Consider the following 13,969-nt stretch of genomic DNA (forward strand, 5'->3'; position numbering starts at 1 on the left):
GGCTCGTGCAATCTTTGAGCCCAAACATGGTGATTGCCAAACATGGTGATCCTTGCGTCAGTTTCCCTTGGATAGCGTTGACGACAGAAGAATTTGATTACTTGAGCGATCATGTTCGAGTGTTTGCCTTGGCTCATGCGCGGTGATTACCAGCAGGTCTGTACTCAATGAAAAATTCAGTTGTTAGTCCAGCCGTTGTCCTGTGTCGTTCTCTTCTTGTGTTTTCGTCTTTTTTGGCTGGTTTTCTCCCTTGGCTGTCGCGTATCATCTGGGGCTTCACTTTCATGCTTCATACCTATCTGGACTTCTTTTGCTACAGACGAGAGGAGGAGTTGCGGGTACCCTGATTGCGTCAGCCTCACCACTTGGTTCGAAAAGCTGTCTTGCAACTTGTGCTCACAAGACTTTGTGAGTGAATTCTTAAAAGCTGATTTCACTGTGTTCCAGAGCTTTAATTATCAGATAAGCCGGCTTGTGGCTGCAGGGTTTCCCTGGTCGGTTCTGACAGCAGTCTCTGAAGCCACCCTTCAGAAGTTCAAACGTGGAACGAGACAAAAAACGGCTGATGCTATTCAAAGGGCCCCTAGGTTGTGCCCTACCTCCACAAAATCTCACACAACCTCAAAAAGGTTGCTAGCAGGCATGGAGTACCTGTTTTGTTCTCGGCTCCCAACAAGTTGGGAAAGCTGTCCGCGCATTTGCAGTGCAAAAAAGCGCGAGTGCCTGAAAAAGCATCAGACGCCATTTGTAAGGTGTTCCACTGGAGTGGTTGATTACATTCCCCTGTCTTGTGGAAAGTTTTATGTAGGCCAAACTGGACGTTGTGTCAACGACAGTCTAGGGGAACACGCCCTAAATTTAAAAAACAAAACGATAAATACGAGCATCTTGTTGCACATGTAATTGCGGAGCATGTGTGGCCCGGTTTGAGGAGACAACGGTTCTAGGTAAAAGTAAAGACAGAACAGCACGGATAAGCCTAGAAGCCTACCACATACAGAAACTTGGCAGCAAGTGTATCAGCGAACCTTCTTTATCTCTGTTCCAGGCTGAGATTGACTATTTTAATGCAGCTACCTGTTGATTAGATGGAAGATAAACGGAAGTGTGATGCCTTTGCCTACCCGCGCATGCGCTCGCGATTTGATGGCTCTGACACAACCCTTGTTTTTGTTTTTTGTCATTTTTTTGTCAACATTTGTCTCTCACTATCCTTTGGCCTATAAAAGGTGTGGCTTTCGACAAATAAATCCAGTTGACAGTTAGCGCTTGTGTGTGTGTTTCGTCTCTCTTGTCCGTGTCTTTGTTTGCGCTCTAACATTTCTACTTCAAGGGTATAGGTCAGGGACTGTGGCCTTGTTGAGAGCCCGGTAATCACCGCACGGGCGCCAGTCGCCGTTTTTTTGGGGCATCATGTGGAGGGGCGACGCCCAAGGACTGTAGGAGGGACGGATGAAGCCAAGCTCTAGCATACAGGGTCTGTCCTGAAACTAATGAGACAAGCCGTGGCGTGGCGACTGCATGCGCTAGATCTGGAAATCGCTTCTGGGGAAAGGAGGGCGAACCCTCAGCTTCACAATGCGACGAACTTAGTTGGCTTCGATCAGGCGAAGTGAGTGAACGTCGAGGAAACCATGGTGCGAACGTTGGAACAGCGCTCCGCGGTCAAGCTTTGCAATAAACTGAGTAACTCACCTACCGAGTCAATTAACGTGACCAGGACAGCATGCGGGAACGATGCGATGTCCAAGTCGCGTGCTCTAATGGCACAAAGCATTTACAAACGGTCGTAAAGACGTTCACGACGAGCAACGGTCCAGGCGCCCATCGATGACGGTTACGGACGGTAATGCTGACTGTGTGGTCCTGAACGTCTTCACGGCTCTCTGCCATTGGAACTTTTGTTATCTGGACATTGCTTCTTTACCACATGCTGTCAAATGTCCTGGTAGGTGATTTACTGAGTTTATTGCAAAGCTTCACCGCGTAGAGCTGCTCCAACGTTCGCTTTATGGTTTCCTCGACGCAGCGACGAAACAGGGGTACACATTCGAACACGTCCACTCACTTGACCTGCTCGAATCAACTGAGGTCTTTGCATTGTGAAGCTGAAGGCTCCCCCTCGTTCGCCCAAAAAGGGTTTCCCGATCTAGCGCATGCACGCGCCATGCCACGACTTTGTCTCATTACTTTCAGGACAGACCCTGTATGCTCAAATTCTTGTTTGGCGACAGCCAGGCGATCCGGGGCGGGGCGACGTGCGCTAGCAAACACGGGAGGCCGTCGCTCAATATGGTGAGTCACGCTGTGAGTGACCGGTGCTTGGAGGGACGGGGGTCGGAAGACATCTGGATACTCGGCCAGTATGCCCGTCTGTACGATTTGTCGTCTGCCACAGGCGAGGCGGATGCTTATACCACACCAACTTCACATTCAACAAAAGGTTTGGAGCGCTTAATTTTGCACATAGGCCCCTTTTTGGCATGTGCTTTTTGGCATGGATGCATGTGCCGCCTGGTAAATGATGCCAATAAGAGGCCTAGGTGCAAAATTAAGCGCACCAAACCTCTTGTTGAATGTGAAGGTGGTGTGGTGTACAGCATCCCCTCTCCTGTGGCAGACGACACATAAGACAGACGGGACGCTGCTTCAACGAACGCTTGCCAGAGCATCGCCGGACAGCTCGTTCGTTATCTGGCGGAGCTCACTTACGAGGGCAATCCCAGAAGTAAGATCTCCAAAGGGCGGCGGCCACATGGAAACTATTTGCGTTGCTGCTCGCTAGACTGCTTTGTTCATTGTTCCCGTCTTCCAGACAAGTCATGACTCAGCGCGAGAGGGACTGTCATTCTTGGCACAGCAACCATTTTAAATGGAGCTCCCGTTTGTCGCTACCGCCAGGTGCAAAGTTAGCGCAGTTATTCAACGGCAACGCGTTGACTCCTGTTGCGAATTTCTTCGGCGTTATGGAGATAAAAAGAAGACCTTTTTGGATTCTATTCTTATGGGGTGCGAAACCTGGGCATTCCACTTCACACTTGAGACCAAACAAGAATCACATGAGTGGTGGCACTCCTCTTCGCCCAAGCCGCGAAAATTCAAGCGAACACAGTCGGCCGCAAAGTCATGGTAACTGTGTTTTAGGATCCAAAAGGGGTATTGTTGGTAGACTTCATAGCCCCTGACATCACAGTAAACGCAGACAGATAATGTGAGACCCTTAAGAAACTCAGACGGGCGATTCAAAATAGCAGGAGAGGAATGCCGGGCAAGGGCGTGAGTCTCCTCCACGTTGCCTGCCAAACCGTCGCTCTCCTGCAACAGTTTGGATGGGTCGACATCAGCTACCCACCCTACCGTACAGACCGGACTTGGCACCAAGTGACTACCACTTGTTTCCAAAGCTAAAAGAACATGTCGCTAGAAGGCGCTTCATCGATGATGACGAAGTGGAAGATGCGGTCAAGCGCTTCCTCAACGGCATGGCGTCAGGCTGGTACGACATGGGCATACAAAAACTGCCTAGCGTCTGCAAAAATGCATAGACCGCAACGGCGATTATGTGGAAAAGTACAAGAAAGGTCTGCCTGTTAAGCGATTTGTGAATTGCTTCAAATAAACATTTTTTTTTTCAATTTATAGAAGAACTGGAGACCTTAATTTTGGGATGACCCTCGTAGCTGACCACTTTCACCGTTGCTCACACAAACCAGCATGCAAGGCGTTTAGAAAGGACAAGTTTGGTGCGCAAGTTTAAAGTTCAAAAGAGCCGAGAAATTTTTGAAGTAGCCGCCCTTCTCTGGCGCTACGCAAAAAAGAAATAGATTACCTCAAGGCAAACGTGTTAGTTAACCACGTAGGCGATAAATAGAAGGTGCGCCCATAGGGCAAACATGAGTGGCATGGACCTCGTGCCTCCTGCATTTGTTCGATAATGTTTTTTTTTTATCTTGTCACGGATTACTGCTCCTTGCGCCCCCTTTGTATACAATACTTGTTTCTGGAATAAACCTCAGTTGAAGTCCGGCGTTCGTCCTGTCTCGTCTACCTTCGTCCGTGTCTTTTGTAGCCGCTGGAATGTCTCACAAATATATTGTCAAGCTGTTCGCTTGGACAGATTTTAGCGCTGGGTGAACGTTCAGATTTTTCTTGTAAATGAAATTGCTGTTATTTTTTGATTGATTGATTGATTGATTGATTGATTGATTGATTGATTGATTGATTGATTGATTGATTGATTGATTGATTGATGTGGTTTTAACAGAAAGCTGCAGATGCAACGCAATAGTTTTACAAAGACTTATCTTCTGTGTTCAGCTGAGCGCTGCAATTCCACTTAATTATTCCTATTTTTGGTGAGTGCAACTACAATTATTCTGCCAAACAAAACAAGAATTCCCTCTCACCGCTCGAGACCGCCGCTTCCCGAGGGATGCTGCCTCATGTGGTGGTCGCGATGCTGCTGACGCTACAAGATTTACGATTTCCATAAATATAATTCTCCCTAAAGTACGCACCAATTATTGCAAGCAAACAGTTTATTTTTCATCATTTCTTTCTAGAATAGCTTATCAATTCAAAAAGAACGAAAAAACCTCATTCTCCATAATAATAAAGCTGGCTTCCCAAACATAAGTTCTTAATATAACTGCACAGGAACTAATAGCACATTTATGCACTGTTCATTATATTTATTTAGGAATACTGCAGACTCCTTCTGGAGTCCAAGCAGGAGTGGGAAACACATGAATAATACCAAAAATACAAAACAAAGCCACAGAAAAAAGTCATACATTCAAACTTTTCAAAGCAGCAATGAATTCCACTTCGTCAGGAGAATCAACATTCTGAGGCAGCCTATTCCAGTCGGACACAGTCATAGGAAAATAGGAATATTTAAATGAATCGATGCAAGTCCGGTATTCTTTTAAGATTTTCCCGTGGTTAAAGCGTGTGTTAGCTCGAGGAGGAGGGGTAAGGTAGAGAGTCTTCTTTATCTGCGTCTTATTATTGTACAGGAGGTACAAGAACTTAAGCCTGTATTCTGTGCGTCTGGATTGGAGGGTCTGAAGATCCAAGAGATTAACCATCTGTGTTACGCTATCTGTTCGTCTGCAACGGTTGCAAATAATACGGACGGCCATTCTCTGTACCTTTTCCAACTTATCTATATTTGTTTTGGTGTAGGGGTCCCATATTCATGACGCATACCCCAAAATCGGTCTAACCAGGAATTTGCATGCAGTGAGCTTCACCTGTGTTGGGGCTGTCGCCAATTTTCTTCGAATCTCCCATAAATCCTTACGTGCGGTACAACATATGTTATCAATATGTTTGTTCCAGGTTAAAGTTGATGTTATTGTGACTCCTAGATGTTTTACAGCTGATACTGCGTTAATTACATCCCCGCCAATATTGTATGTGTGAGCTAATGTTTGCTTCTTGTATGAGACACGAAGAACAGAGCTTTCTTTATGTTCAGAGCCATTTCCCACTTTTCGCAACAGGTTTGAATATTGCCAAGATTCGCGTTAAGGAGTTCTTGATCGTGTGGTGACCTGACCGTTGTGTACTCAACACAATCGCCCGTAAAAAGTTTAACTACTATTCCAGGGTCTATCTCGGTAAAAATATCATTGATATAAATAAGGAACAAGACCGGGTCCAGGACAGACCCCTGGGGTACACCTGATGTCACTGGAAGGTTATCTGAAGAACTATTATTTACGTTAACACACTGTGCACGGTTGTCAAGATAGGCTTTTATAAAGTCAATAAGTATTCTGCTTATTCAAAAGTTATAAAGCTTTTGTATCAATTTATTGCGTGGCACCTTATCAAAAGCCTTGGCACACTGCACACTGCAAAAGCAGGAACACTGCATCGATTTGGCCTCTGTCATTAATTGCTAGAAAAAAGTCATGGCAGGTAGTAATTAACTGTGTGACGGTGGAGAGACCGCGCCGAAACCCATGCTGGGCATCTGACAATAAGCGGTTTTCTTCCAAATATTGAACTAGTTCTCTGCAAATTATGTGTTCCAATAGCTTCGAACTAACTGAAGTTAAGGTAATGGGGCGGTAATTGGATACCGTTGTACGATCACTGGATTTGAAAATAGGGACAACACGTGCGTTTTTCCAGTCGGCAGGCAGTGAGTGCTAAGCTCGACAACGAAGCAGTAAAGACTGCGTGCAAGTAGTGCGATATCCACTCTGCGTAACGATGCAGAAATGCTGTAGGAATATTGTCTGGCCCCACTGCTTTTTTCATGTCCAAGTTTAAGAGTAAATTAAAAATACCTTCTCGAGTCACAACTACGTCGCGCATTGTCGACTGGAACTCCTCGGGTGCATAACCAATGCTCTGGTCTTTAGGCGCGAACACTGAATGGAAATACTTGTTAAATTCATTGGCTACGTATGTAGAATCTGTAACTTGTATGCCATTAACACATAAAGAAATTTCATTTGACCTGTTCTCACTTATAAATCTCCAAAATTTTGCCGGTGCCTGTTGGAGAAAGTTTCCGAGGGTAACGGAAAAAAAGTTGTCTTTAGCTTGCTTTATCCTATTCCTGACTTCATTTCGTAAGCTTCTAATGACAGCTAGTGGCCGAGAAGGCATTCGACGGAGTCGTTTTAGCTTCCACGTCATATGTATAATATCTCTTGTAATCCATGGATTATGTTTTTTCTTTGTGAGCTTGTTCGGAACATACCGTTCCAGACATTCGAAGGATATTGTTTTTTTTTTAAACCTGGACCATAACATATTTACGTCCTCGTGGGTCTCAAAGCCCTGGTAATGTGTCTCTAGGTAGTCAAGAATACTCTCATCATCTGCTCTATTAAAGTCTTTAACAATAACAGGTGAATTATTGCTTTCAGACCTACTTTGGAGATAAAAAGTTGCTGATACTAGTTCATGGTCAGACACACCACTCATAACATCAACATGAGTACAGGAAATATCAGGACTAACGAACAACAAATCTAAAGTGTACCGCGATGAAGGTGTGATTCGTGTAGGCACGTGAACAACCTTGGTGAGGTCACATGAAAAAGCAACGCTTAGAAGCAAGTTGGAATGTTTTAAATCGCCACCCGATAATGTCATATTTGGCCAGTCAATATGAGGCAAGTTAAAATCACCGCCTATAATCAACTTTGTATGAACTCCCCTGAAACGCTGCACATAGTCATAAAGCTGCTCAAGAAAAAGAATGCCCGCGTTAGGTGGGCAATACACAACACCGATAACAACAGTATTACCAAAAACTTCTACCTTGGAGAACAAGCTTTCATGTCCAGGGATGCCATCGAGGGGTGTCAGATTTATGGAGTTCTTTACAATAATAGCTACTCCTCCCCCACGAGACGGCCGGTCACGCCGTACTATTTTGTACGAAGGTGGTGCAACATCACTGTCCGGTACATCGTTATGTAACCATGTTTCAGTTAACAACATGGGGATCAAGATCGTAAAGTAAACCTTCAATATCGGTTGTTTTGCTAATGACACTGCGAGCGTTCAAAGACACGAATCGCATAGACTTTGTTTCCCTGGGCTGTCACTTCGGTGCCATGTCGGCGATTTTTTTCTGCTTACGGCCTCTATGTTTATTCGCTTTTGGAACATCGGCATCGTTGTCACTTGACGCATCTGCGATTTGGTGCAAGTGCAGGAAGTGCAAGTTTATCGATCATGTTTTCCTCTCCTTTGTCTCTTTAGTTATGTACTACTCGTATATGCATGTGTTTGTTTGCACCTACTTTTTTTCTTATGAACTGCACCGATGGCGAGAACTGCACAAGTTTTAATTGACTTTTTATTGCAGTTGCTGCGCTCCAGTAATTACTTCTGTTTTACTTATTGATAAAGGAGGCCCCAGTACAGGCACTGAGCACGAGACCTTCTTCTATATAAATTTGTCCACCTTATATTTTGTTTTTCACTACAGTAAACTGATTCCGATAAGTCTACAACACCGCCGTCTCACATTGCCAGCCACCGTCGTCGCGCGAGAATTGCTTGCTCTATTCCTCCGTTACTCGTTCACGGGAGCGTCATCGCGCTGTGGGAATCTCAAGGCCAATATACCAACTTACACACTTCGGCACCAAGAATTCTGGCACGTTCCAAGTTCTAGAACTCAAATCGGTTGCCAGATGTTGTGTTCCACTATGTCACGACTTCTAAATACCTTTTGTACCAGCAACGTACAATTGGTAAAATGCAGCTTGCGTTCCATCAAAACAAGGTTCCTCTCATAACTTGTGAATGTAAATGAATGGTGGAAGAGTGATCTGTACCATGTGTATATTTTTGTTTTTGTTTTCTTAACAGTTTTTCATCTACAAACTAACAGAGTATGAATTGATATGTGATTACTTTGTGTGCTGTTTCGCTGTATGCCATGTACAGGGGGGCGCCGGCGCTTTTCAAGCGAAATTTTTTCGCTTTTTGCCGGTGCCTACCCACATCTTTTTGATGTAAATAAAAATGAATGAATGAATGAATGAATGAATGAATGAATGAATGAATGAATGAATGAATGAATGAATGAATGAATGAATGAATGAATGAATGAATGGAATCTTCAGACGCACGTAAGATCCCGCTGGTAGTGCGTGTGGTCGTACCATGCAAGCTTCTTGAAATATTCAAGGGCGATAATTAAACCGCGACGCCCGTAATACTGACAATTCGAGCCCCAATACTGTTTCGGGGTGCCGCTATGATAATCAAGAGCAGGGCTGGTTTACAAACATGCGCAGACAAAGCACGTGTGCTGCCTGATTTACGGAGTGCACGACGGTGCCTGTGAGACACGCAGTTTCCTTCCTCACCAGCAGAGGAAGCTGACCTCGTCGCCGCCCAGGTGCAAGTACTGGTCAGGAAACACGCTGGCCACCTCGGCGAAGAAGTGCGCCAGGAAGGTGTAGGACTCGTTGCGCGTCGGGTCCACGGGCCCCAGGCGGCCGTTGGGAACGGGGCCGTTGTAGCACGTGGTCAGCAGGTCCGGAAAGGCCTCGCCCCACGACCGGGTGTGTCCTGCAGCGGCAAGCGTCGGTGGAGATAAGGCATGGACTGACCTAAACATTGCGCGGTACTGTCTGGCACCTGGAAGCGGATGAAAGCTGCGAATAAGGTAAATATTTCTATTCACTATGGTATTAAACATCTCCCGACGGCCGAAAACGCGATCTGGAAGCGCCAAGCATCTTTCTTTTCCGCCAATGGCAAAGAGGCATTCTACATTCTAACACTGACTAAACTGTCGGTGGATGACATCATAAAAGGATTTTAACGCCAAAATAACTTTATGTTCTCTGACGACCAGCTGGCCAAAGTTTACTCTTTTAGGTTGGCGAATCTGAGTGCAAGACCTTCCACTAAGGCAATGGCGTAAAAGGTCGGAAAAACGTCGGCGGAAAAGGTCGGTAAAAGGTCGGCGGAAAGGCCGCCGTCGGCCTTTCCGCCGGAAAGGCCGATCTGGAAAATCCCGATTGGTAGAGAGGGAAGTTAGGTAGCGAAGCAGTAGCGCTTAAATGAAGAGAGGCAGTCAAGCGCAACCGAAACGCTGTCATTTGAGTCGGGAACCGCGAACGGAACCTGAACACAAGTTAGGAAGGTTCGTTCAGTGGCATAAATGAAATAACCCGACCGTTCGTTCAATGGGAGTTGCCACAGTGCGCTGGAAACTCGCAACGCACCGTGGGCGGGTTCAATTACAGGATCAGCTAGTCAGTGAATACGTTTTGAGGCACCGAAAACACCGTACACCAAAAATCCGAACAAATTATGGAAGACAGACAATGGCGTATCAAATACCTACCATCTTAAACAAATTTGAAGGCAAGCTAAACTTTGAATGCAAATTAAAAGCATTTAAATGCCAACTTAGGGAGCTATTGTTATGTTGTCAAATTAAATATAGTCATAATTGAACAGTGTTTTTCATGTTTTCCTGTCGTCTCATAAAAGAAACACAAAACTCTGTATAACTCAAAATGACTTTATCAGTTGCTTGTATCTTGCTTTGGTGTCGTCTCAAACAGTATTATGAAGTTTTCACTGACAAATTAAAAAGTGCATTATGTATTATTGTATTATTTTGTAAAGCAGTTATTTGTGCTAATTTATTCAAGTTATTTGTGTAACGTCCTATTATGTGCGACTTGTTGTTTGTGTGTGCACCTGTATATGCAATACGTTTATGTACAGGTGTCAAATGTTGCGTTTTTTTATCTTTTGTGACGACAGCTGGGAGGCACGATTTATGCTTTTGTTTCTAAGATGCGTATTGTATCTGTACCGCTGTGGGCTGTGTAGGGTCGGAGGCCTCGTCAGGCACCATTAGCCTTTAGCTTCTGTCCATGCATCAGGCTCTGTGTTTCGTCTGATGCTGAAATAAAGTCTGAAAGAGTCACCAATTATAGTCACCAGTTATATTGACGATGCTGTGCAATAAAGCAGTACCTGATACACTAATAGAGACACTAATAGAGTACGTGAAACTAATAGAGTACTAATAGAGTACGTGAGACACTAATAGAGTCAGGACAACCTTGGACTTCAGTCAACCAAATGATCAGGCAGGCTTTCGTAAAGGATACTCGACAATAGACCACATTCACACTATCAATCAGGTGATAGAAAAATGCGCAGAATATAACCAACCCCTATAATAGCCTTCATTGATTACGATAAAGCATTTGACTCAGTGGAAACCTCCGCTGTCATGCGGGCACTGCGGAATCAGGGTGTGGAAGAGTGCTCTGTGAAAATATTGGAAGATATTTATAACGATTGCACAGATACTATAGTTCTCCATAAATTCAGCAATAAAATTCCAATACTGAAAGGTGTCACGCCGGGAGACACGATCTCGCCAATGCTCTTCACTGCCTGCTTACAGGAGGTATTCCGGGGCCTGAAATAGGAAGAGTTGGGGATAAGAGTTAATGGAGAATACCTGAGTAATTTGCGATTCACTGATGACATTTCCTTGCTAAGTCACTTTAGACAAGAACTGCAAAGCATGATCACTGAGTTAGACAGGCAGAGCAGAACGATGGGGCTAAAAATAAACATGCAGAAAACCAAAGGAATGTTCAACAACCTAGCAAGGGAACCGCAGTTAGCAATTGGTAGCGAGGTGCTGGAAGTAGTAAGAGAATATGTCTACTTAGGGCACGTAGTTACCGCAAATCCGGATCATGAGAGGGAAATAACTAGAAGAATAAGAATGGGGTGGAGCGCATATGGCAGGTTCTCTCAGGTCATGAATGGTAGTTTACTAATAACCCTCAAGAGAGAAGTATACAGCAGCTGCATCTTACCGGTACTCACCTGTGGGGCAGAAACGTGGAGGCTAACAACGAGGGTTCAGCTTAAGTTAAGAACAACGTAGCGAGCTATGGAAAGGAAAATGATTGGTGTAATGTAAAGAGATCAGAAGAGGGCGGAGTGGGCGAGAGAATAAACGCGGGTTAATGACATCCTAGTTGAAATCAAGAGAAAGAAATGGGCTTGGGCAGGGCATGTGATGCGAAGGCAAGATAACCGCTGGTTTTTATGGGTAACGGAGTGGATTCCAAGAGAAGGCAAACGTAGCAGGGGACGGCAGAAAGTTAGGTGGGCGGATGAGATTAAGAAGTTTGCGGGGATACAGTGGCCGCAACTGGCAGAGGACAGGGTTAATGGAGAGACATGGGGGAGGCCTTTGCCCTGCAGTGGGTGTAGTCATGCTGATGATGATGATGATGGCAACACGCGTGTCAGTGCCTGCGAAAGGGGGCGACTGGAGACGCTCAAGCGAACTAAGGGACCCTTTATCGCGCAATACTCTAAAGGTGACGTTAAGTGTTCTCCAAAGAACACACACAAAATTCGACATCTTCATTGAATGACAAGTAGCGAACCACGCCGTTCCGCCTGCTACCGCCAGGGCAGATCACTGACGAATCGCCGACGAAGACGAAGGGCCGGTGAAAGACGAAGAGCCGCCGCGCTGCACGAGATCGGTTAGGGTGAACTGGCCATCATTCAGCCTGAGGACATTATCATCATCATCATCTGCGCTGCCCGCCGTTTTGCGGAACTCGCGCCAGCACCCAGGGAATACTCGGCCATGCTACAAAACTATAGAGGCAGAAGAATGCGATATCCCTCGCCGCACAAATCTCTGAGCAGAGAGGATGCTGTCACTTGGAGACAATTACAAACAGGCTCTTTCCCAAACCACATACACTAAGCAAAATGCACCCTACGATATACGCGGACAAATGTCCCTGGTGCGACGAAAAACCTACTCTATATCACATCACATGGGCCTGCCAAAACATGTACGTGGTACCCAAAATACAAAACCCGAGTGCGGAGTAATGGGAGACTCGGCTGTCTAGCGACCGCTGTGAAGACCAACAAGGCCTGGTACAGCGAGCTCAACGAGCGGCAGTGGCCAGCGGAGCCCTGGACTGGGGACAGCCGTCCATTGATTAGAGGCGGACGACTTCGACAGACAGGCTCCTGGGGATAGAACCAAGACGTCTCTGAAGATGCCCCCAAACCACAAGAAAAAGCATGAGTGAAAATAAAGTTGTCCCTTCCTTCCTTCCTTCGCCCATGTTCTGTCGCTCGCCGTGAACTCTGTCCCCGTGCTACTTGTGCAGAAACCCCCCTTCACCCGTGCTACTTGTGCAGAAACCCCCTTTCAGACAAACTTGACAGGCGATTACGATAGAGTGCGAAATCTGAGCGCATCTCTTCAGTCGTGGCAGCCGTGGCTGCTACCAGCTGCCACGGCTGGCGGGTGACGCATTGCGCTCCTCCACCGGGATCTTCCCCCTTTTTACCCTTGTATTGGTCCTCTCAAAAAAGAGGTAAAAAACATAAAAGAAAGAGAGAGGATGCCTGGACCAGCAATGCTTTGCCAGGCTTAACGCCTGGCAAAGCATTGCCAGGCGCCGTATACGCGCCAGGCGCGTTGCCAGGCGCGTAGTAACAAAACTGCCGCTTTGTTACTACGCGCCACCTGTAAGGTGGCGAGGAATTCATGAACGGCCGTCTAAGAGTCTTAAATGATAAGGGCAACGTTGAGATACAGGCAGAGGCCACTGTGGACTTATGAAAAAAGAAAGAAAACACCAGTTAACTTTACCTAAGCTCAAATCAAGAAAAATTTGCTTGGGCGGAGGATGGAACCCGGGAGTATTGATGGCTTGTCAGGATAGGCTTTGGCAACGGCGCGATATCAGAAGCTCCGATTGCTAACCGAACCCCTGACAAGGACACAAAAACCAAAATGAAAACTGAAGTCCACAAAGCCGTTTTAGGGAACAACCAATTAACATCCACTTGAGTGTAGCCATATGGCTCTCCTTCCCACTGGATGTTTACCATAAAAAAAAGAATACTTAGAACTGACCAAGGCTACATCCTCTTGGCTACCAAGCCAGCTGGCGCTAGAGTAGCCGTGTGAAAATTTATTTTTTCTGCTGACGAGGAGGTTGGCCCGGCGGTGTCCCCACCTGGAGTGTCGAATTCAGCCATGACCCGGATGCCCCGGACAGCGGCCTCGTCGACGATGCGCTGCACGTCGGCTGGCCTGTACACGTGCGTCTCCGGGTCGAAGGCGCCCTGAGAGATCGTCAGTGCAGCCGTACTGAGCGCGCGCATGAGAACGGCGGCTACTTCGACTCGTTGTTCTTCGATGCACCAGCGCTAAAAGCCAACGGACAAGCAAAAGAAAGACGTCGCCCTTCTACTTGTCCGGTGTCCTTTCTGCGCTGGTATATCGAAGACAACGGAAGAGCAACTAGCCCAGCAGCAAATGTTTTTCTCATTCGGCTGGTTGTTACGTGGGTCCACAAGAAGGAATGCCGCGACAAAAATCGAAAAAGGCACGTGTTGTCTTTTCGTATCGCCTTTTTTTTTTGTCGCGCCGTCGCTTCCTGTGAGA

At 46.2% G+C, this 13,969-nt stretch overlaps 1 protein-coding gene across 1 annotated transcript in view; it reads right to left on the bottom strand.

Annotated features, from left to right (window-relative positions):
* LOC149345529 (beta-hexosaminidase subunit alpha-like) overlaps positions 1-13,969 on the bottom strand; it is a 161,726-nt gene that overhangs the window by 108,109 nt on the left and 39,648 nt on the right. The window contains exons 5-6 of the mRNA XM_089586106.1: positions 13,539-13,647; positions 8,853-9,057 (exon numbers count right to left, since the gene is read on the bottom strand). Coding sequence (XP_089442232.1) covers positions 8,853-9,057; positions 13,539-13,647 — 314 coding nt within the window. The remainder of the gene's footprint in view (positions 1-8,852; positions 9,058-13,538; positions 13,648-13,969) is intronic.

The sequence above is a fragment of the Amblyomma mixtum genome, chromosome 4 (genome assembly GCF_055824585.1).
Source record: "Amblyomma mixtum isolate Tamu chromosome 4, ASM5582458v1, whole genome shotgun sequence".
In the NCBI taxonomy this organism is placed as follows: Eukaryota; Metazoa; Arthropoda; class Arachnida; order Ixodida; family Ixodidae; genus Amblyomma; species Amblyomma mixtum.